The sequence below is a fragment of the Coffea eugenioides genome, chromosome 3 (assembly GCF_003713205.1).
Source record: "Coffea eugenioides isolate CCC68of chromosome 3, Ceug_1.0, whole genome shotgun sequence".
NCBI classification, from domain to species: domain Eukaryota; kingdom Viridiplantae; phylum Streptophyta; class Magnoliopsida; order Gentianales; family Rubiaceae; genus Coffea; species Coffea eugenioides.
This window is the reverse complement of record NC_040037.1, coordinates 15,752,516-15,775,817: the sequence shown is the minus strand read 5'-3', so window position 1 is coordinate 15,775,817 and position 23,302 is coordinate 15,752,516. Positions and strand designations below refer to the sequence as shown.

The 23,302-nt window shown below is 33.6% G+C and overlaps 2 protein-coding genes across 3 annotated transcripts in view; both read right to left on the bottom strand.

The window, feature by feature from the left end:
• Positions 1-608: 608 nt before the first annotated feature.
• Positions 609-23,302, bottom strand: part of LOC113766162 (major allergen Pru ar 1-like) — a 37,822-nt gene continuing 15,128 nt past the window's right edge. The window contains exon 2 of the mRNA XM_027310381.1: positions 609-903. Coding sequence (XP_027166182.1) covers positions 609-903 — 295 coding nt within the window. The remainder of the gene's footprint in view (positions 904-23,302) is intronic.
• LOC113766812 (calcium homeostasis endoplasmic reticulum protein-like) lies at positions 9,066-14,716 on the bottom strand. 2 transcript variants are annotated; one of them, XM_027310962.1, is made up of 4 exons: positions 14,652-14,716; positions 13,071-14,106; positions 10,110-10,390; positions 9,066-9,950 (listed from the first exon to the last, which is right to left on the bottom strand). In XM_027310962.1, the coding sequence occupies exons 2-4, from the start codon at positions 14,090-14,092 to the stop codon at positions 9,205-9,207; spliced, it is 2,049 nt and encodes a 682-aa protein (XP_027166763.1). In that variant the 5' UTR covers positions 14,093-14,106; positions 14,652-14,716; the 3' UTR covers positions 9,066-9,204. The 2 variants fall into 2 exon arrangements, with proteins under 2 accessions (XP_027166763.1, XP_027166764.1); XM_027310963.1 differs by having other exon boundaries at positions 13,071-14,117; positions 14,652-14,712.

Sequence of the window (23,302 nt, the reverse complement as noted above, 5' to 3'; positions counted from 1 at the left end):
TTTCTGTTGACAGGAGGTACTCGTTTTATACTGACATCATAAATTACATGTCATTGTCTTCTGCCGAAGTAAAGTGGAAGTGGAAGTTGAAAATCAACCCCAAACCGAACATATCTTCAATGGATTATTCTAGTTTTACATGAAAGAGGAGAAAGAGTACTTCTCATCTTTTTCAATAGATAACCTCTGTCAAGTCTTAGTCCTATTTCGGTATTTTCCAAAATTCTAGCCACAATTGGCGAAGGAGTGGGACGACTCTTAGTTAAGATCGGGTATAGACCCAAGACTGGATGCTTAATTACAAATTTACAATTGTGTATCCATTAATTAATGTTAGTGCTAGATTTTGTTGCTTTTTATCCAAACTGGATTGAAAATAGGCTTTGTCTTTTTTTTTATGCGAATTGGATTCAAAATAGCCGGACAATGCAAGGCAAACGCTTGAAACTGGGTTTATTCCTTATTTTAGTACAAAAAATACTAGCAAAGCACGCTTTGAAGTTGATCATCAACTTCAGACAATTGAACCAAACAGCTTAAAGCAAAAGGAAATGTTGGAAAAGCAACACAAATAAATATGTGGAAGGGTCCTACAGTAGGATGACTAATTAGTTGTAGGCATCAGGATTTGCGAGGAGGTAAGCCTCAACAGCCTTGAACAGTCCCAAAGACCTTTGTCTTCCTCCCTGGATTTCTCCCTCAGGGATCTTGGCATCACCCTTGGTGTAGATAGAGCTGGTGGTCTTGCAGATTGACCCTCCATCAGGGGATGCTTCAAATTTGATCTCATTAGTGAATTTCTCAATCCCTTCTTTCAATGCATCACTTTCAATTACGCTATAGCTGTAAATGAAGTTATCTTTGTCAAGTGCCTCAACTCTGTGTTTGGCACTCTTAAATGGGCTAGCCGAATATTGAAGTAAAAAGGATGTTTGTCAAGTGCCTCATTTCGTTGAGTACGTACATTGGGCACACTAATCATCCTTCGTTTGTGTAGACCTAAAACATGAAGTCGAGGGTCTTTTGGCCCTTTCATTGAAAAACCAATAGTCATCTCCATCTATTAAAGTACACGTTTAATACTTTTATATGAGTTATTACCTTTCCGATTGCCTTCTGAAAAATTTAAAGTAATGTTTTTGGTAGTAAAAAGAGATGATTGCACTTTGTCTCTCCATCTATTTTGATGGTTTCTCGAGTTTTTGTGGTAAACGGAGATGCCGAAGCCTGAGTGCAAAAATATTAATCTTCAATTGGCCGCTTATGTAGAATCAAGGATTTTCCAATGATGAATTGGATAAACAAGTCAGCAATTTCTTTCTGACCTACAAGGAATATAGGGCCAAAATCCTCCGATAATTTTTTCTTAGCACTCTGATATTTAAATTAGTAAAGCCTAGAGAAAAAGTTAAGAAAATGTGCTTCTAGAATGAAAAACCAAATGCCTTTTGATATATATACCATTGTTTTCCTCCCCGTCACTTTGACACTTTAATTCAAATCATGTGGGAGTTATGTATAGTTTTTAAAACCATATGAGGGTTATGTACAAAAATACTAAACCATAGGGGGAGGGGGTAAAATGTGATTTGCCCTACATTATTTCTACCCACAAATATTTTCAAGTTATGTTTAAAACCTCATTTGTTATATAAACACTTCTATTACTTACAAACTTATTACATATGCTAAAGTTAAGAGGTATTTTTTATATTATTTTATTTTTGGGAAAATTATCAATATCGTCTCTCACATCTTTTTTTTTTTTTGGTCCTTCACATATCAAAAGATGTAAAATGATCCCTTGCATTGTAAAAAGTCCTTTTTTGATCCCTCACACTTGTGAATAGTCCATTTTGTGTCCTTCACATATGAAAATATGGAAAATGATCCCTCACATTTGTAAAAAGTCCTTCTTTTGTCCCTCACATTATTATAATTTAAAATAAACATATTTTAAGTAAAATTTAAATATATTTTTATTTTACATAATTAAGATATATTTATGATGTCATTAATTACATCATCTGTGGTTAGCTTTTCGTCTAAATAATGCACGTCTTAATCACATATATGATAAATTTCATTGGCAATATAGGAACAACACATCGTTTCCCTCCAAATAAAAAGTCACATGCCCTCATCTAATCTTATTCGCCAAATTAAACCCAATTTTGAATAGTTTTCTGAAACTCAAACCGAACAGTAACTCAGTCGAAATTATGATTCAAGGAAAAATGGATTTTACTGGTTGAGCCAGAGTCTTTGAATATGGAGAACTAGATGATGTAATAACAACATCATAAATATGTTTTAATTATGTAAAATAAAATTATACAACTAAAGGTTTAATAAAATATATTTGTAATAATTCTAATAATGTGAGGGACCAAAAGAAAGACTATTTTGCAAATATGAGGAACCATTTTATCTTTTTCATATATCAGGGACCAAAAAGAACTTTTTGTAAATGTGAGGGACCATTTTACAACCTTTTATATATGAGGGATCAAAAAAGGACTTGCTACAAATGTGATGGACCTTTCGCCAATTTTCCCTTTATTTTTTATGGAATCAAAATATATTTATGACATCATTATTATTTTATTCAATCCTTCAATTTTGACCCCGACCCAATAAGAGTCAAACCCATTGGCTCATGACCCCCTTGAGTTTGGCCGAATTGCTGCCCGTCCTGGCTGTTAAAAACATATTGCTTTCTGGAACATGAACGTTATATAAGTAGTCACTACCCCAGGATTTCCTTCTGCTGCAGTTGTGCAAATTTTGTGAATGATCCTCATTAGGCCAAATTAGACAACTTGAAAGTATCTCCAACCATGAAGGGAAGTTTGCATCTGCTGCTCGCCCTGGCTTTTTTATCTAATCCATCAGTCGGATGTGCTGCTGCAGATCTAAGTAGAAGCAGACTGCCAGACCCATTGAAGATTAATATATTTGTACTCCTCTTCGGCCTCTCTATTTACTAGAAAATTTGGAGACACCATCAAAATAGATGGAGAGACAAAGTGCAATTAACTCTTCTAATTTTTTGAAACTCTTTCGGAAAAAAGTTAAACTCATATCCAACACAAAAGTTTTAGCTACGTTCCTTGTTTTCACAACTAAAGATGAAAGTAGTAAAATGTACTAGGAGAGTAATAAAGTGTAGAATCAATATGCTTAAAAAAAAAAGACGTGTAGAATCATTGAACTGATTTTACCATCTAACTAGTTGATAAGTAATCGGTTTTCCAGTAAAAGGGCCAATGCGAAAGAGGGATGATTTATAAGTAACCAGTCCTTTTTGCCAATAAATTCTAGGCTGCCGATTTATAAGTAGTGATTATTGCCCCAACAGGATTATTTAGTAAGTCCAGTGTGTGTATTTAACCAAATTTGCAAGGAAACTTGTGATGTTTTATATTTGTATCGTGATAAAGTGTGATTTGTAAAGGATTGAGAAGATATCATACGAAAACAATGGCACCAAGTTGAAATGTCCATAGTAAAAATCTAAGTCCAATGTTTGCTTTGAGATTAGACCAATCGTCTTTGAAACTTATTAAATTCCATTCTCGCTAATGAATTTTGAGTATGAAGATTTTGTTTTCTTCTTTTTATTTTTTGAGCCTGTTGTGATTTTGGTTACATAGCCAAATGCAGCCATAGTTTTTAATTCTGAAATTCTTGAAGCAGTTCAAGATTTCTAGAAGGGGCACTGATATTCAAAGTTCACCTTATTCAAACAATACAACTTCCATCTCAGAGGCAAATCTATAGTCTTTTCCAGTGCATCATGTATCTATTGCAATGCTGTGATTAACCATGACTGCAGAGGATAACTATTAATTTACTTGAGCCGATGTAATACAAGCAAACCACACTTTGAAGCTTGATCAAAACTTCAGATAATTGAACCAAACAGCTTAAAGCAAAAGGAAATATTGGAAAAACAACACAAGTAAACACAACTAAATATGTGGAAGAGTTCTGCAGTAGGATGACTAATTAGATGTAGGCATCAGGAATTGCGAGGAGGTAAGCCTCAACAGACTTGAACAGTCTCAAAGACCTTTGTTTCTTTTTTGTTTATTCATTCCCTTATTTTTTCCATTTTCTGCTACTATCTTTTTTTTCCTTTCTTTCTTTTACCGTTTTCTTTTTTTTCACTACTCTTAAGTCACTATTTTGTTTCATTTGTCTATTAGAATTACTAATTTGTATACTTATTATAATATTGTAATTATCTTTTTCTTATAATTTCATTCTGGTTTTATTTATTTACATTATTAGAAAATTCATGAAAATTTGTATAGCATACAAAACCAATATATGCCTATTATAGTAAAAAATCTATATTGCTAGCAATTGGACTATTTAAAAAAATATTAACAAACTAGAATTTGAATCACTTAATGTTTAAAAGTATATCCTAAAAAATTAATAAATAATTGTTTTATTTATTTTTTTATATATAATTGATCAACTGCTATGTTATTATGATTTTTCAATTTGTTACTATTGTTATTAAAAATTATTTTTATTCTAAACTCTAGATGTATTGATTTAAGTAATGTATGAAATAGTTTAAGGGCATAGATAACATATACTTTGTTATAACATATATTTTATGAGAATATTACTTCCAATCACAAAAAGTAAAAAAGATAGAAATAAATAAAGATGAAGTTTAAGAAAATTAAAATTATTATATGGATAATAATAGCAAAGAGAAGAAAGTAGTGATCACATGAGAGAAAGGAGAAAATTTTAAAGAATAAAGGAAATGGATAAGTAGAAAAAGGTCAAAAAGGAGAAAAAGAAATAAAATAATGATTAATGTGGAGGGGAACTTTTGTCCTAAAACATAAAACAAGAGGGCAAAGTGCTTATTTATTAAGTTGAGGGAGTTAAGTGCAACTAAGGTTAAGTTCAAGAGGGGTTTAATGCTTGTTGATATGATGCTTTCAGCACTAAAGTTCAAGGGTTAATAACATCTTGCCCCCTCAACTATGGGGATAGTCACACTTTGTCCCCTAAAAAAATGTACACTTGGCCTCCCTACCCTAGTAAATGTTAATCCATCAAAACATGTGAAAATTTTTCTTCTCACTTTGCCCTCAATATTATTCACACTTTGTTTCTCACTTCAACATTATAAAAAAAAAATCATATATTTTGCTTTAATAATTAGCAACTCTATATATAATATATTGGACAAATAAGAAAGTTATAACAAAATTTTAATATTTAACATTAACATACTTTTGCCAAAACAAATATTGAAGAAAAACATCACGCATATAGTTCTTCAAAATAAACATTTAGTATAACATTTCATTACCATGTAAGGTTGTAAGTGTTTTTAAGATATAATTAAAAACATTTATATTTTAAAAAGTGATATAAATAATTTTGTATACCATAATATCTTTCGAACTATTAATCTTTATTCTCAAAGAATAAAAATTGAGTTTTGTAATAATTTAATAAATTTGATATTAACAAAACATGTTGGCAAAACACTATCAATAAAAAATTTAAAAGCACTTGTCAAAGACTAAGCATCAAAAGATAATGTTCAATATAAGTTTCAATATAAAAATAAAAGTTACATGCTTTTACTTAATTAAACTAAATGATATAAATATGCTTTTAAATTACAATATCTGCTCCAAGAGTAAGAAAGGGTATATGCATTTTGTTGATAAATTTAATAAATTTTTACGTAACTCATTCTTTTATTTTTTGAGGTTAAAGATTTATAAGTTAATTTTGCACAATTCAAAAGATATTATGACACAAGAGATTATTTACAGGACATTTTTTAATATGAAAGTTTCAAATTCTATCTTGAAGAAAACTTACAAAAATACATTGTAAGGAAATGTTGACAGTAAAATGATTATGTGTGTGTGTGTGTGTGTGTGTGGCGTTTTTCATCAATAATGTTTTGGTGTAAGGTATGTTAGTTTTAAGCATTATAATTATATTATAACTTTCTAATCAGTTCAATATATAATATATAGAGTTGTTAATTATTAAAACAAAGTGTACATTTTGTTGGCCGAAGGGAGCACAGTGTAAATAATACTAAAGGCAAAGTTGGGGGCAAAATTTTCACATGTTTTGAGGGTGTGACATGTACTAGGGTTGGGAGGCAAAGTGTTTTTTTTTTTTTTTGGTTAATTATAAACCCCCCCCCCCCCAAAGGTTTAACCAATTTGAACTTTATCTCCTAATATCATTTTTTCTCACTTTACCCACTAAAACTGTTAGTTAATTCTAACATTGCGTAACGAAAATGTCAAAAAGACATCGATACCCCTAAAGATTAATTATAGCTAGTTTGTACTTTATTCGCTAATATCATTTTTCTTTTAATTTGTTTATTCGTTCCCAAAACTATTAGTCAACTCTACTATTTTGTACCACTCAACATAAATTTTTTAGATGCAATAAAAAAAATTAGAAAAATTTAGTAATTCAAATAAATTTTAACAACATCTAAGCATGGTATATTAAAAGAACAACTCTGAAAATTTTGAACTCCAAATCAACCATGTTTCTTTTTTTTTAGTATTATCAATGAAAAAATGTATACTTCCATATAAAAAAATCTAGCTATTGAAAGAAAAGTTTAGTTGTATGCACATTTCTAAAGAGAAATTGACAATATCCCAATCATTTTTAGACTTTTAAAAATGCTTTTTGCGTTTTAATAATAATTTCTATTTGGTTTTTCCCACTACTGAATCAAATTGGCAAGATATTCTCCTCAATCTAAAAAAAGGTGCAATTATGGAATGAAATTTAACTAGGACCGTATATATATATATTATAATTTTTTATTATTATGTTAGGAATATTGATTTTTTAGATATTAATTGTTTTGGGTGTTATCAAATATTGGAGTTCATTAATGATTTTAGTAATAAATAAAAAATAATAATGTTAGGGGATAAAGTGCAAAACAAGCTATAGTTTAAGGAGATTTACTATAGTCAACTCTTAGGGGTATAAATATCCTTTTGACATCACTGTTACACAATGTTAGAATTGACTAACGGTTTAGAAAATTAAGTGAGAAAAAAAATAACGTTAAAGGATAAAGTGCAAAAGTGGCTATATCTTAGGAGGAGTTTTTGTAACCCTTTTTTTGTTCAGTGGGGCAAAATACGGCTACCTCTATAGTTCAGGAGGGCAAAGTGCTATGAACCCTTTGTCCTAAAACATAAAATAGGGGGGAAAATGCTTATTTATTGAGTTGAAGAGGTAAAGTGCAACTAAGAGTAAAGTTGATAGAGATTTAAAGCTTTTAACCCTAAATACGTATTAAAATGGTCAAATTAGTTCGTTGATTTTACACTTTGTCACTCTCCTTAGACATTTTGCTATTTTTTAAGATAAATATTTTTATTTTATTAAAACGAATAGAGAATAAAAACTACAAAGGAGACTAAACGTGACCTCTTGTACACGATTATAAAAAATAAATGACAAGAAACTCTCTATTACTAGATATTAGGAACCGTAGACAGAACTAAGAGTTTCAATCTTACAACAACCATGCTCCTTTTCTTCATGGAATCTTGCACCATAGAGGAATTCATCTAGCACTGTACTACTGTAGACATTTTACTAATTACTTTTTCATTAAGAAAATTAATTTACATAGTTAAAACTCTTACACTGTTAAAGTTCAAAAAAAAAGAGTTTATATTTTGATGGTTCTCATGTTCTTACATCGTCAAGAGGCCCGAATCCAAGAACACAACTACTGACCTACAAAGGGTCTTTCCCAGTGTCCCCAGTAAGATCTTCAGAACGTTTGATACGATGGAGAATGGATCAGAAAGAAGAGCCAGACCGAAATGCAAAGTTTCTCTCACGTTTGGAGACCAACATTTTTAGTTTTTTGGCTGCCTAATTTGGCCCAGTGAAGGGAAGGACCATTGACTAATTTTGCCCAGCTACAACAGAAGAAAATCATTGGATTGGATATAGGGACTGTGTTTGTTTGGACTGAAATATTTTCTAAAAAATGTTTTTCACAATTTCAGGTGTTTGGTTGCCTTAGAATTGGTGAAAATATTGTACGCAAGAGATTATTTCCCCATTTTGATTCAAAATAGGAGGAACTAAGTTTTTTTCCAAAACAACGCATCCGCTGGCAAAGTTGAAACTCCTGTCATTTGTTGATAGAAGAACATTCTATCCAACAGACACACAAAACTCTAAAAGCGTATTAAACAATTTGCTAAATCTTCACTTGTGACAAATTCATCAATGACTCCATTACTGACAAACTTTCGATGCAGATGGAATTTTCTCCTTTTTAATAACTTGATTTTTCCTTCTCCATACAGATCCTTTTTTTTCTGTTTTCTTTTGAAACCCCAATCTTTTTTGTCGAATTGCCCTTGATCTTTATCCTTGGAAGTTTATACCATCTTATTATGAAAATTGAATTTAGAGTTTGTAAATATTACTAATAGATTAAAAAAAATGTTATTTCACATATGGATTCATGGATTAGGACTTTTCAACTGGTGGTGAAGTACAGTAACGATGGGCGGAGAACAACAGCGGTTGACATTTTAATGATAGAAGCAAAGTTTCAAATTGCAACCAAACACCAGAAAATTATCTAAATGCAAATCTTTTCCTCGAAAATAATTTGAACAGAATGAAAATATTTTCCATCTTACCAAACATATCAATAATGCTGTTAATTTTCCATAAAATGGCCAACATTTTGGCCTCCCTTTCTTGCTGCAGTAACCCAAAAGGGCAGGGGCGGGAAAACTAATGTTAAATTGCTGATCAAGAAAATCGCAGTCTGTACACTTCATTGTCTATCTATAAAACTAGAAACATTATTCAAGTGATGTCCATAGTCCTTTAGGGTTCCAGTTTTGGTGATTAGCCAGGAGTAACTTTTACACAATTGTCCAAATTAGTGTCTCAAGGACCAGACTTCTTTACGAATTTTTTCAAGCACCAAGGTCAAAAGGTCAAAAGTCCAAGCATCCCGGCCACTGAAACCATTTTGTAATGAATAAAGACAGAGAGCTCATTTTTTGTATTAAATTAAAAATGCGTCTAACTGAAACTTTTACATGAGCATCAACAGGAAACTGCAGAAAAATGAAAACTTTTAATATCTATGATCACGAATCACGGCACATGCAACTCTTCTCACCTTGCAGCAGCTCTTGCGCTCATCGATGAATGGTAGGTGGTGCTTCTCTGTTTCCTATAAGATGCATACACGTCATCATATTGGCTTACCTCATTAGGGTTGGCTGTAGCTCCAAGCCCCAATCTTCCAGAGTCACTGGCTCCAGGTTTCTGCTCCACGCTTCCATCTGGATAAGTCCCAGACTCCGGGTCCAAATGTAGGTCAGGAGGAGGAGGAATGCAAGCTCCTCCCTTGCGGACGGGAGACTCCCTCTCATAGTCATCATAATCATCTCTCGATCCAGATGATTTCATGGGCCCTTCTGAGGGGTTAACTTCTCCAATTTCTCTAAAGAACTTTGATACTCTTTCAAGAATTTCAGAGGGTGATGCATTTGGAGGAGGTATGACAGTCGGTATATCCAAAGGGCTCATGGGACAGTAAGGCACCCCACTACCGATCTGCATTTTTCTTACCATTCCAGGAATAAGACCAGGCGGAAATAAGGGATATGGAGGCAGCTTTTCGCCAGCACCGGTTGCTGATGCAGGCAATTGGCTTGCTGGTTGTGCGGAAAGTGGAGTAGTTGCTGACACTGCAAATCCACTAGGAGGAACTGAAGCAGAATGAAATTGTTGGGGCGGCAATGATGGTTGCACTGGAGGGACTAGTTTGTCACGGTATTCTTGATCTGGCAAATTAGGAAATGAAGTTTGTTTATCTGGCTGCCAGGCATTCTGGTTTGCCGGATAGTGTGGTACACCTGCAAAAATGGATAACCAACTAGAATCCATAAACCTCAATGATGAATTTCAGTTTTGGCATGCTGAAGAAAAGACCCAATTTTCTACATCATTTAACAGTCATTCTCCTCAACAATCAACTACACATGACAGCTAGAAGAGTGAATTCGGAAGGATACCCGTTGCAGTAGATGGATCCGGTGAAACAGTGCGCAAATCCCTAGGACCTGGAAAAGAATTCATTGGCAGGACACGAATCATTTCATTTTCAAGTCCACGAATTGTATCCTGATCATAAACTTCCTTGGATGCCCAAAACTGCAATATTTTTTGAAGGCGTTCCTGATTTTCTTCCTTGTTCTGAGGATTGTGGTAAATCCTTGCGAGCATGGAGCCCAAGAAAGGCCTAAACGCTAGTGCCTCATTATCAAGTTCGTGAGGACTTTGCCGCATCTGGAAGCTGCACATTTGAGTTGATCAAACACATAAATATGTGCCCCACTGGGGAAAAAACAAAGAAAGAGATATTGACTTGATATATAAACTTCTCTCATTACATTGCAGGAATGAAGCGCCTGTCACTTCCCAGAACAAGCTTTTAGTTATTGATCATATACTTCAGTACGAAAACAAAATTACACTACTAATTTTGGTAAGAGACTTTAGCAACAAGAAACAAGCAATTACACCAAACAATTTCAAACATCCACACAGAAACCAGTTCTTCAGCTCAGGATCCTGTGTCTAAAATCTCTGTCCAATTTCCATGTCCCATACAAAACGACGACATTGCAGTTAAAATATTTATTACACTGATTGCCACCCTTCCCAACGTCTCCCCCTTCTGGTAGAACTCTTTTTGGGTCGTGCAAATTTTACAGGGCCTTGTGCCGATGGAGAAATTGAAAAAATTCTTCCAATTCTTTACTCCAAATGTTATGGAAAACGCAAATCTGGAGTAGCAGGGGAATCCCACTTTGAAACAAAAAATTGATCAACTAAATGCTTCTTAAGGGGCATACATATATCAAAATTCTGGCTTGCTTTTCTCCACTAAACTTTTCTGGTATGGTGCACTGTTTTAGCTTCAATCATACTGTAAATTTAAATCAAGAGTCTTACAGATGGGATGATTTTGGTGCAAAAATAGGTAGTTGGGCGTTTTGGTCTCTGACTCTCTTCAAGCCATGTAAAAGTTGCCCACCAACTATTTGATACAATGTCTGTTAAGAGTACTCATGATTTGCCATCAAATTATGGACACCATGTTTGCAAGACTCTTTGAAGCTTCAGATTTGCATTTTTTTTCAGAAAGAATGATAAGTTCTTTTTTGGTCACGAAAGTCAAACTTGAAATATGGAAAAAAGGGGAAGCCAAAAGACAGGGAAGAGAAGGAAAGCCACATCATCATTTTCTAGATTGAAACGCTGTCATTTTGTATTATACGGGGGAAGTTGGACAATTATATTAGACAGAGGATCCCAAGCGGGGATGATATGGTATAAAGCCTTGGATCCTTAAAATTAGAGACACAAGGGAATTATTTTTAAAAAAATTCATACTTAATGAGATATTAAAGCAGATAAAGATTCCTCAAGAAAGAAATACAAAACGAGTCAAAATAAAACTTAAATGAGCCACCCTCAGTAGCTTGCTCAGCAAGTAAGAAGGCATTCAGATTCTTCTCCAGAAGTACTTGACTAAATTTCTAATATTAGTCACCAGACATAATATTAATATTAAAAAATAATAGAGAGAATATACATTTCTAACCATACTACTTCAATACTAGCAGTTTACCATGCATAAGAGACAACAAATAAGGAAGAAACAGAAAATGCAATAATAGTGCTAGATAGAGACAAAGAAGGCGCAACTAAACACACACCGTTTTCCAACCAGCATGAACAAATCCACCATGAGCATCTCCACCTAAAATTATTTCTTGGACTACAACAAGGAAGGTTTTTTTTTCCCTGTCATCTAAATCTTTGCAACAAAAATTGAAGGGTAGTACAGATTTGCTAGTGACATGGAGAATAGTACCCCAAAGAAAGAAGTAGTGATAAAAGAAGTTTTGTTCATAAAATGTAAATGCGAATGATCTAAAGAAACAAAACTACTAAAAAGCTCTATTACTAATATTAACAAGGGTTTCAAGGAGAACATTCCCAAAGAAATGTCACACTGATGCAGGAAGAACACAACACTACTTCTATGTACTTATCTCATTCACCGTAACAGTAGTGTAGTTTAGTAATTTTTGAATTTTAACACTAAAGATTGTAGTGTAATTTAGAGTCCCTGTTCTTTATTACTATGAAAATAAGGATTCTGACTGGATTGGAACTGTGGTTAGAATTCTATAGTCTTACTGCCAAATTTGTACTGTTTTCCCTGTTTTGATGATTAATAAAAAAATGCCTTCTTAAATTATTATTCCAAATGCTAGCGTCTATGCTACATCAGACCCCCATTCAATTTTTAAAACCAAGATTTCTGATTGTTAATTTAAATAGCTTTTGCCTTTTAGGCATCAGCCTGGACCAAAACAGACATGTTCTTGAGTGAAACACGTGCATATGTATTCACAGTCTAAGAATAGTTTTTATCTCCAGTTAGCTCACAGCTGTAACAGACTAACTTCAATAAAGTAGTTTCAGCATCATGGACTGGAATACCTTTAAATCATTAGAAATATCTACAGCAAATGGTAAAGAAGCATGCTTGAAGGAAAGTTACCAACAATGAAAAGACCACAATAGAAGTCCTAAAGGAATACTATACAGTAACAAAAACACTCAAAATTAAGAAACCAAAACTTTGGCACCCCAAACAGCCCTCGTTTTATGCAATTGTTTCCGATATCAACATCTTCATCAATATGAACTATATGTAAATAATAAAATGCATAAAATTAAAATATCCCAGTTACCAGCAAAGGAATTTCTGACCAAAGAAGGTATACACTAATCAAATAATCAGGATCAATTAGCAATCATATAAGGTATAAAAGAACCTCAATGCAGAAAGCTGCAAAATCATTTCAAAACTATGCACATCAACAAAACCATTTTGCACTCAAATTCACATTCTAGGAACAGAAAAAAGCACCAAAAAACCCAAAAAAAAAGTATACCTTTCGAATAGGATGTCATTAGCAAGAAAAATTATGTGCAGTTGCCTCTCAGAATCATCCAAGGAAAACATTCTATCTCTAAGCGCCTCTGCCAGAGCAGGTATGAATGGAGACCTCTGGATGAACCAATTCTTAGCACCTTTGATAGACTCTTTGGTGCCGTTCAGATTGTTGAGAACATTATTGAGCTCCATTTCAACATCAGCAGGAAGTGGTCTAGACAAACCCCTAAAAGACCTGTAAGACTGATCATAATCTGGTCGTGTTTGACCAAGGAAAGATGGAGAATGCTGAGCGTGTTGCTGTTCATAGAATGGTGGAAAAGGAGGCTGGTGCAAGTAAGGAGCTCCCATCATTGAAGCAGAACCCACAGCAGTATTTGGGCCACTCATTGGTGGAGCATTTAAAGGTGATGGGCTCATCATAGGATTTGGAGGATGCATCATAGGCATAGAAGAGGGGGGGAAGGAAGGATTGAGGGGGCCTCCTGGAGGCCGCGTAGCCATCCAAAGTTTATATCGGTAGTAATTATGGCCTTCACCACCAAATAGAAAACCGTATTCAGGATTCTCTTGCTGTTTTTCACGGATCATAGCTTCAAACTCTGGGCCATTCTTGGCAGAATACTCAACCAGCTTGTCAATACGCTTCTGGAGTTCCGGATCAGATGGAGGAGGAGAAGGGGGTGGTGCAGAATCATAAGGGCCATGGAAGGGTGGGGCAATAGCGTGAGGGGGCATATGTGGTGGAAAAGCAGGTGGACGTTGTTGCTGCTGCATGTGAAGTAGGTGAGGATGGGGAGGAGGGTGTGGATATTGCGGTTGCTGCATAGGACGAGGGTAAGGGAACTGTTGGAGAGAAGGATGTGGAGGAATAAAAGGGGGGCCATGAGCAGGTGGAGGAAACTGTTGGTGCTGTGGATGAAAACCATACGGCTGCTGCTGCTGCTGCGGGATGTTAGTAGCTTGCTGCTGTTGGGCATATGCCATAGCAGCTGCATAGTCATGCCCTTGCCGATCCATCAGGTCTCAACCACCTGAAGCAAGACTAAATCAAGCCACAGAAAAATTACCTAATCGCCAAAAACAAACTAAAACCGAAACACTCAAAAAGAAACTTCCAGTTGTATGAAAGCCACATATATTTAAATTACAAAGCCAATGACATTGCATCAAATTTCTCAACTGAAAGAGCAAAAAATGTTACCTGTAACCTTTGTTAATAAACTATTCAGTAAGCTAAGTCAAAAAATTTGAAAGTTCTTCACTCGAAAACAATTCCAACCAAAAGGGTGCATGAAAAAGCAATTTTTAAGCCTAAAATTGAAGGATCCAATAAACCCTAAACCCTAATTTCAAAAAAGAGCCCTAGTTACTTTGAAAATTAGATACCGAAATGGAAGATGAAATCCCAATTAAACCTTGTAATTAAATCCCAAAATCACATCCCATTATCAAAACAAAAGAATTCCAAAGAGGGAAAAAAAAAGGGACAGACAAATAATTGTTATAGTCCATAAAACCATTTACCAAATATATTAAAGAAACGAAAATTTTCTTCGAATGATGAAAGAGAGGTTACCCAGAAATAAAGGGCCAGTCTACTTGAGCTCCGAGTTGCTGGAAACGTTGTCCGACGGCGGTGGCCGACGAAAATCGGGAAGCGAAGGAAGGATGGGTTGTGATGTTTGGAATTTGGGGTGGCAGTCTGGCAGAAGAGTGGCTGTGCGGGAATTGGAGGGACTTTGATTTGTCTTTTGGGGTTTAGATTACGGTTAATTGCAGTTACCTCCCATGAGATTTTTCATTTCGGTAAGTTCTATATCTTTCATTAATTAATAGAAGTGTATAAAGCTAAATAATAAATACACGACAGTTCGCATATGGTATACTCCTTGTACAAATAATTAACTTTTCCTATACTAATAATGTGAAGATTTTTTTACACAAACGGATTTACATACATAGAGTTGAAAAATGAATCACGTTCGGTTTGATAAGGATTAGTTCAAGTTTGGTTCGCTAACTAATCAAATCAAACTTAACCAATGTCTTAATAACATTCAAATTCAATAAATGGTTTGTTGAAACTTGGTTTGACAGATAAATAAGTCAAACTTGAATGAAATTTCATGCTCATTAAAATAATCAAACATAATTGAACAAGGAGGTGTTCAACTTGATTATGATCGTTTACACCCCTATTTACAGGATACACATACAAAAAAATAATTAAGAAATCAGTATGTGTAGTATGATGAAAATAGGAATTTTGTATTCCCTCTATCCCTTTTTACTTCTTAAGTCTCACCCTTTCTCTACTGAAAAAAAATTCAAAATTTTGTATTATTTAACCTTACACACATCTAAATCCTATATATATATATATATAGGAGTTGTATGATTCTTGGGTGATTTTCATCTGATATTTGGAGGGGCAGTTTGGAAATAGTAAAATTGTAATAGCATTGATTAAACAAAATGCACAAGTTTCTGCTTCCTAAATTTGCATGGTTTACCTATTGTGCCCTTTGGGGGCTAATAATTTGGCTACTTTGTCATTGATTTAGCAAAGTGGGTAGAAAAGCAAAATGAACTCCCCTCAAGTATGTTCAGCTGAATTGATTATGCAAATGAAATGCATTTAAGTCAATATTAGTGCACTAAAGCTAAAGATGAATGCTTGAATTGTAACTGCAGAAGTTATCTCTTCTTCATCCTTAAAGCTCAAGAACCATTAATTCAGCTCTTGCAACAAATGGCACTTATTTGAATAAGTAATTGCAACAGGTTGATGAGGTCATTAAAGAGTGAGAGGTGAATAATCATTTGCAATGACTGTTACAAGAGTCACTGTAGGACCTCCCATCTTCTTCAACATTTACTCATCAGTTTGTAAAGTAGGTTATAATAAAGGCTTTTGTTAAGATACAACATTGTGGATTCAGATGGTTTTGTTGCATGGTATCAGAGTTGGGTTTGTAGAGGTAAGCTCAATTTTGCTATTGCTTTCTGGTCTATGGGCTGTATAGCTTCCATTCGACAATCAAAATCGTGAATAAGCCTTTGTGCTTGCTATTGCAGGGGGTGAAGTATGGATAGATTTTGCTCTTAGATTGCATTTTCTTGTTAAAGGTATAGGGTAACTCTATATTTCCACTTGATGCATGTCATTTGTTGATTAAATATGATTACAATTGTACTTGATCCACTTGAATAGTGTGCTCGAATGAATAAGTGTGTGAATGATTGTACCACTTTGAAAATTATATTGCAATTATGCAATTTTTTTGTTCAATAGTTACGTGACTGAGATGCTGTGTATGGATAGAAATTGCTATTTGAATAGCTAAGTGCTATATTTACAAGCTCTGTTATTTTTGTATTGAATTTTGTAGGCCTGATAATTGTTTAATGCAAGTTAGTGTTGTAATGAGGAATATTAATTTCCTCTCTAATTATTTGTAGATGCATGTATTGATCAAAATAATGGCTTTTAGGTGTAGTAGTTAAGCAAACAATTGGTATATCTAAATTTTCTATGTTTAGATTTAGGGCCTATAGGTTGAAATGTAAGAAGGATCAAACAAACAATATCGATAATCTTAATGTTAAGAAGTAACTTCGAAATCAAAAGGCAAAAAAACGATATACATTGTTATCAACAAAAGAAAAAGATAAAGTATGACAGAAATAACGGAAATAAGTATAAAGCATAGAGAATGCATGTTCGTTCTGTTGAAAATACTGAACAGAACAACGGTGAGTGTTCCTAATTGAACAACCCTACTCTTTTGAAAAGATTAAATGTAGGGGAAAATGATACATATGATAACAACACGAGCTTCCATTTGTATTAGACATTGAAAAGAAAAGTAAGGGACCATGCCAACAACCTCTAGTTATTGCTGATTATGACAACAAAAATTAAGTAACATGTAAATGTGTTCCACTTGATATCAAATTATCCAACACAGCCAAGTTATTTAATCACACCATAGGCATCAATTCCCACGCGAAGCGTGGGACTCCCTCTATTGTATCTCGATTAGTTATGTGTACGCGTTCACACCACATTGAGCATTTGTGCAACTTATAATAGTGGAAAAACTTAATATTGAAAAATATGTATACTTTTCGTTGGCCTGGTTTACATTTCAATTTGTATATGTGCACATATTTACTCCTGATGTACACATCAATATATGCATGTGTAAACATATGGGTTTAACAAATTGCTGAAAATATGGAATATGATGCTTTCTAAAACTGTTCTTCCGTTCGTGTTTGGAAAAACGAAATATATTTTGTCATGAAACTTTGGCCAGATGACTAAATTGGCCAACATATTATTGCAAGGACTATATTATACTTGAACAAAAAGCCTGCAGACTATTAACAAAATCTCTGTTATATGAAAAAATTGAAAAGCGTTTGGATTGTGATTTTTTTTAGAAAAATTTTGAAATATTCACTCGGTACATTTTTTTAATTATCTTTTTACTTTACATATATCACATCATTATAGTGTATTTTTTAAAAACTTCAAAAACTTGCAATCCAAAATGAGACGATAAGGAATTCTACCTACCGAAAAACTCAGAAAACCAAACTTAAGACACAAAAGAAAATAAATCCAGCCTATTTGTATCATCAAAAATTGTTGAAGTGTCGCTATCATCATTAAATGTACTACTAATCCCCGGCCGACCTTCCCCGCAACAGTCTGCACGAGTTTAGGTGGATGGAACTGGAACCAAATATAAGATAATTTACAACTCAGATTTGGCCATCTCTTTTTTTTTTTTTTTTTTTTTTTACGAAAGTTAGATATATAAATCTAATCCCAAAAGAAACCTCAAAAGCCGGCAACTTTTGAGATCCTTCCAACCCCAAACCCCCCAAAAATCGATGTGGGATGGCAACCCCACAAGGACAAGCCAGTAGGCCCGCTGTTATTGGCCATCTCTGATGGTGAGTTTTAAATCATAAGTTTAAAATTTTGAAAAATTTACAAATAAAAATTTGGGTTAATTGCCGTTTGCACCCTAAACTATTCAGCAATTGAACTTGATGCCTTAAATTTTTAATTTTAGCAATCAACTACTTTCAACTTTTAATTTTTTGCAATCCACTAAAATTTGGCAATTAAAAAGACCATTATCATCCTTTGTTCCAAAATTACCCTTTTCTATGCATATACTAACAGTTACAGAAATTTTGCACAAGTAATTAGCTAATAAATAAATGATTTCAAATGAAAAAAAATAATCTACCTTCCGAATTCAATCACCAGAGTCCCACAAAAACCATCCTAAGAATTATCTCAAAAGACATACCCAAAACCTCCACCTGCTGCCCCCTACTCGTTCGTCCCAATTCCAGAGAAGAAGCAGCAACACTGCTACCTCTTCCATCTCCACACCTTTACGCTTCCAGTCTCTTGTCCTAGGGAAGGGCTTAATGCTGTCCATCTTACCGACAAGGAGCAAAACAAGGGCGGCATGCATTTTTTTCTAGCAAAAAGGTGGAGCTTAAAGGAGTTAAAATCATCTGCTGTTGAAGGATTGGAATTGAAAAAAAGGTGTTGGTCAAAATGGTTAAAAAAAAAAGTTTGGCATTTGATCAAGAGAAGATGACCATACTGCTAGATTCAAGAGGTTATGGTAATAGTGCTGGTGGAGGTGTGCCTGTTATGGCAAGATTTGGATATGAGATATTTTGCTGTTGGTTTTCCTTTTGGTCTAATGATTTTTTAGGATTAATTCATCGTGCAAGTTATAAGAGGTTATGATAGTGGTAAAGTTGAGAGGTTATGGTGGCGTTGATGGTAATGGTGATGGTGATGCAAATGTTTACGATGATGAGATTTGGATATAGAATTTTTTCTTACTTTTTTTCTTTGACTTTTTTTGGTGTTAATTTGTTTGGTTTGACAAGAAAGTTATTTTTTCCTTGTCCAATTTTTTTTTTTGGTATTTATCTATTTGATACGATAAGATGGAGGTAGCGGTAGGAAATTGGTGAAGAGATTACGGTGGTATGTGAAGAGGTTATGGTGGTAGTTCACGAGCTGATAGTGGTGAAATATGGACATGGGTTGTGCTTTGATTTCTTATATTTTTGGGTGTTAAAAGGTTCTCCTAGGGATTTATTTGACTTCATTAAGATGAAAATGAAATGGGCATTTTTTGGATGTTTGTAGGAAATCACGGGTAAAGTAGTACAATCATCCTTATCATGATTAGGTTTAGCTTGATTTATTAATCGTGCTAAAAATTAAAAGTTGAAAGTACTAGATTGCTAAAATTGAAAGTTTGGGGTATAATGTTTGATAAACAAATTGTCGAGGGGTGCAAATAGTAATTAACCCTAAAACTTTTCAATTGACATATTTATATAAATAAGACGGGAGGTTTCTAACAATTTCATTGTCCTCTCCTGAGGTTTTCAAAATTTTACTTACCTCCCTTGTTAGTCATTTTGGACCCAATGCTTACATCACTAATGGCTAAATGACTTTGTAACCCTTATTAGGATAATTAAACACATATGCGAAGGAAAAGAGTTACACATTTGCTAACTATATTAACTATAATTTGAATTGTAAAAAGTTAATTAATTTGCCATCTAAAAATAAAGCCAATATCAAGTGGATCTTTTTTAATTTTTATATACTTGACAAATAAAAGAAATTAGACCTAATGTAGTTGATTAATTAAAGGATTTAGATATGAGAAATAATTAAGCATTTACAAACTAAACTAATCATAATTGGAAACTAAAAAAAATCTAATTTGGCATCTAAAAAGGGATCCAATACCATGCATCCCTTTTTCAGTTTATGTACTTGATAAATAAAAGGAATCAAATATAAAGAGATTTCAATTGTGTTATTTTTTCTTATAATTGTGGTGATAGCAAGAATCTTAAGGTATGGAAAAAAATTATTTTGTTACATTTTGAAAGTTGTTAATTTTTGTTATGTATGATGGAAATTTTTTGTTGACCATATGTAGTAATGGCTTTATAAGTAAATTAACAAGTTAGATCAAATATTTAATTTAACTAGTATAAGAGTTCAGGGGCACTTTTGGCATATATAAATCTTCTCACACCCAAAATTATTTTTTTATTGTTACTTTTTTTTTAATTGGGCTGAATTGTTACAAGAAAATTGGTTTTAAGGGAAATTAGTAATACTTTTGTAACCTCATGGGAGGACAGTGAAACTATAAAAAATCATGAGAGAAATTTCTAAAATTATCCCAATAAGACCAAATGAAATGATTTATATCCGTTTTAAACTGTCATTAATTGTGAATTTCAAATATAAAAACTAAAAAATAATACTCCTTAATCCTAATTATTTTGTTATGTTTTAGGAATCTAAACTTTTTAAAAATAGTAGTTTGATTATAATGTTTGTATTTCTCTTTCCAATCTTACCTTCACAAATTTAAAATTTGAATTTGAATAGTAATATGCACATGATTAAAATGAGTGACAATATTGGAAAGAAAGACTAAAAGTGGTTTGGAATATTTCAAAATAAAAAGTATGACACTTTTAATGGACAGATGGAGGAAGTAATCGTAAGAATTAACAGTTCATAAATCATAATTTTCATTTGAAAACAAGTTCATATGAGTATCATATATTGATTCATATGAGTATTCGAATAGCCACTAAACTTTTGAAATCGTTGACCTTGGCTACTAAACTATTAAAAATTTGATTTTGGCTATTGAACTATTTAAAGTTTAGATTTCGAGCTATTCTGTCATATTTAATTGTTAACTATGCTAGATTTGAGTGCCTGCACACGATTCATGAGATAAAATAAAGGGGCAATTTAGGAAGTTCATATGCATCTTCTTTTTCTTATTCTTTAAACCCAAAAGGTAGTAAGATTTAACGCCATCTTGGTGGAAGAAATCCAAAATTTGCTGCTAGAAAGAAGGAGAAGGAATAGAAGAAACCCAGTTTGGGTTGAAGGAAGTACGAACAAGATTAACACCACCAAGAGCAGTGCCAACAAGATCCATGCTGCCTACATCCATGTCTCATCTACTTACTTGTGTTTGTATTATAAAGACAACAATAATAACATCATGGACTGCACAAAAATTCGGGAAGAAGGTTTGCCAAATGCACATTAGGGGAGGTTTGTACCATCTTCCTAGATATTTAAATTGTTATTATGTAAGGAACATAATGAAATTGTTTGTTTTTGAAGGATGGATGTGGACATTGGGGTTGGCTAGATGATGAGATGTGCGCTCAATCTGTTCTGATTATACCGAGTCTTTTAAGAAGGATAAACTGAATGGATGGCTGAATTAGAAAAATCTACAAGAAAGTGGAAGGCAAAAGTTACAAAATTGGAGGCCAAAATGAAGTCACTTGAAGCTGAAATTTGCAAAAATCCTTCCATTCAAAATCCTGTTCATTACAAGCTTTTGCTGATGCTCAATCCCTCCATTCATTTCGTTGTTTCATTTTTCTTGATTTGTCAGACGTTTGATGTTTGGGTTTACGAAGAAAGTGTTTTGCTTTAGAAAAGACGAAGAAATTGATACATACGAGAAGAAAGAAGTGGTACAAACACTCTTCTGAACTTCCTAAACTATCCATTTCTTTTGTCTCGTAAATCGCATAGGTACTCAGATTTGGCATAATTTACTATTGAATCTAATAGAATGATCCGAAATCTAAAATTTAAATAGTTTATTGGCCAAAACCAAATTTTTAATAGTTCCGTGATCAAAACTCAATGATTTCAAGAGTTTAGAGGCAATCCGGACAATTTGCTCTAATTTTAAGGTTGAAAAAAAAATTACAAGGTTCGAAATTTTCAACTCAAAAATACACGCCTATGATCTATCTGACCAAACTGGGTGGTTTGATTGACAAGTCAGTACGGGTCAAAAGTCAACCGTCCTTCATTATTAGTACTAATTCCTTTTCGATTCCCTTCCCATTTCACTATTTCGGTCATACCTTGTCAGGCTTTAGCCGTCAGTTCATACCCGGGAAAACTACGTCGTTTTGGCATTGAAAACGGCGTCGTAGTGCCTGCCGGAACTTCAGCAAGAATGTTCGAGGTCAGCGGAGACTACGAGTGGAAGCCTATTGAAATAAGAGCCATTGAAGCCTTAGGTTGCGGGTTCGATTTCGCCAGTGATTCCAGACTCAAGTATGTGAAAAGGTGTCCTGATAGTAGATTGGTTGTTCTGGATGAGAAGAATAAACGGGATATGGTAATTCCGGTCAGTGGCGGCGGCGGCAGCGGAAGTAACGGCGCCGGCGTGGTGGTTCCGAATGTGTCCGAGAGTATAAGATGTGATAAAGGAGAGCATACTCGATTTAAGTCCGACGTCCTCGAATTTAATCAGGTGAAATATTAAATTCAGATATTAGTTTTGTAACTATAGGATTAACAAATTTTAATTTTTTTTTCTTGTGCATCCAAACCTGCTAATATAAGAAAATGTTACTGGCAGTATAAGTAATTTTGCAATTTAGTTAATGATACGGAAACTGTATTGAAGTTTTATTTTATTTTTCACCTGTATCAAAACCTACTAATGTAAGGAAATATTACTAACTATATAAGAAATTTTGTAATTCAGTTAAAGATACATAAGAATTTTTGTATTCAGACCTGCTAGTAAAAGAAAATGGCACTGACGTTACAAGAAATTTTGTAATTCCGTTATTAATTACAAATTCAGTAACCATAAGAAAATGTTACTCATGATATAAGAAATTTTGTAATTATATTGACAGTATAATATGAAATTCGGTTGTTAATTTTGTAATACTTGTGTTAATTGATCGGATTAATGTTTTCTAGAGTGTAAAATAATGATACATAAACTCTATTCAAATTTTATTTTATTTTATTTTTTCTTTTGCATATGTAGCGTGTACTAGACCTGTTGGTATAAGACAATGTTCCTGACAGAATAAGAATATTAATCCTAACAAATTATGCCGATGAAATATTAATCCTAAAAAATTATGTGAGTTTGGGAATCACTAGCTTAGCATGGTGTAATTGCTATTATTGTTGCAGATGTCGGAGTTGCTGAATCAGAAGTCATCCGTACAGGGGAAAGTTCCATCAGGATATTTGAATGCATTATTTGATTTAAGTGGAGCATGGATGAATGATGCTGCAGATGTTAAACATCTTGCTTTTGATGGTTATTTCATCTCATTGTACTA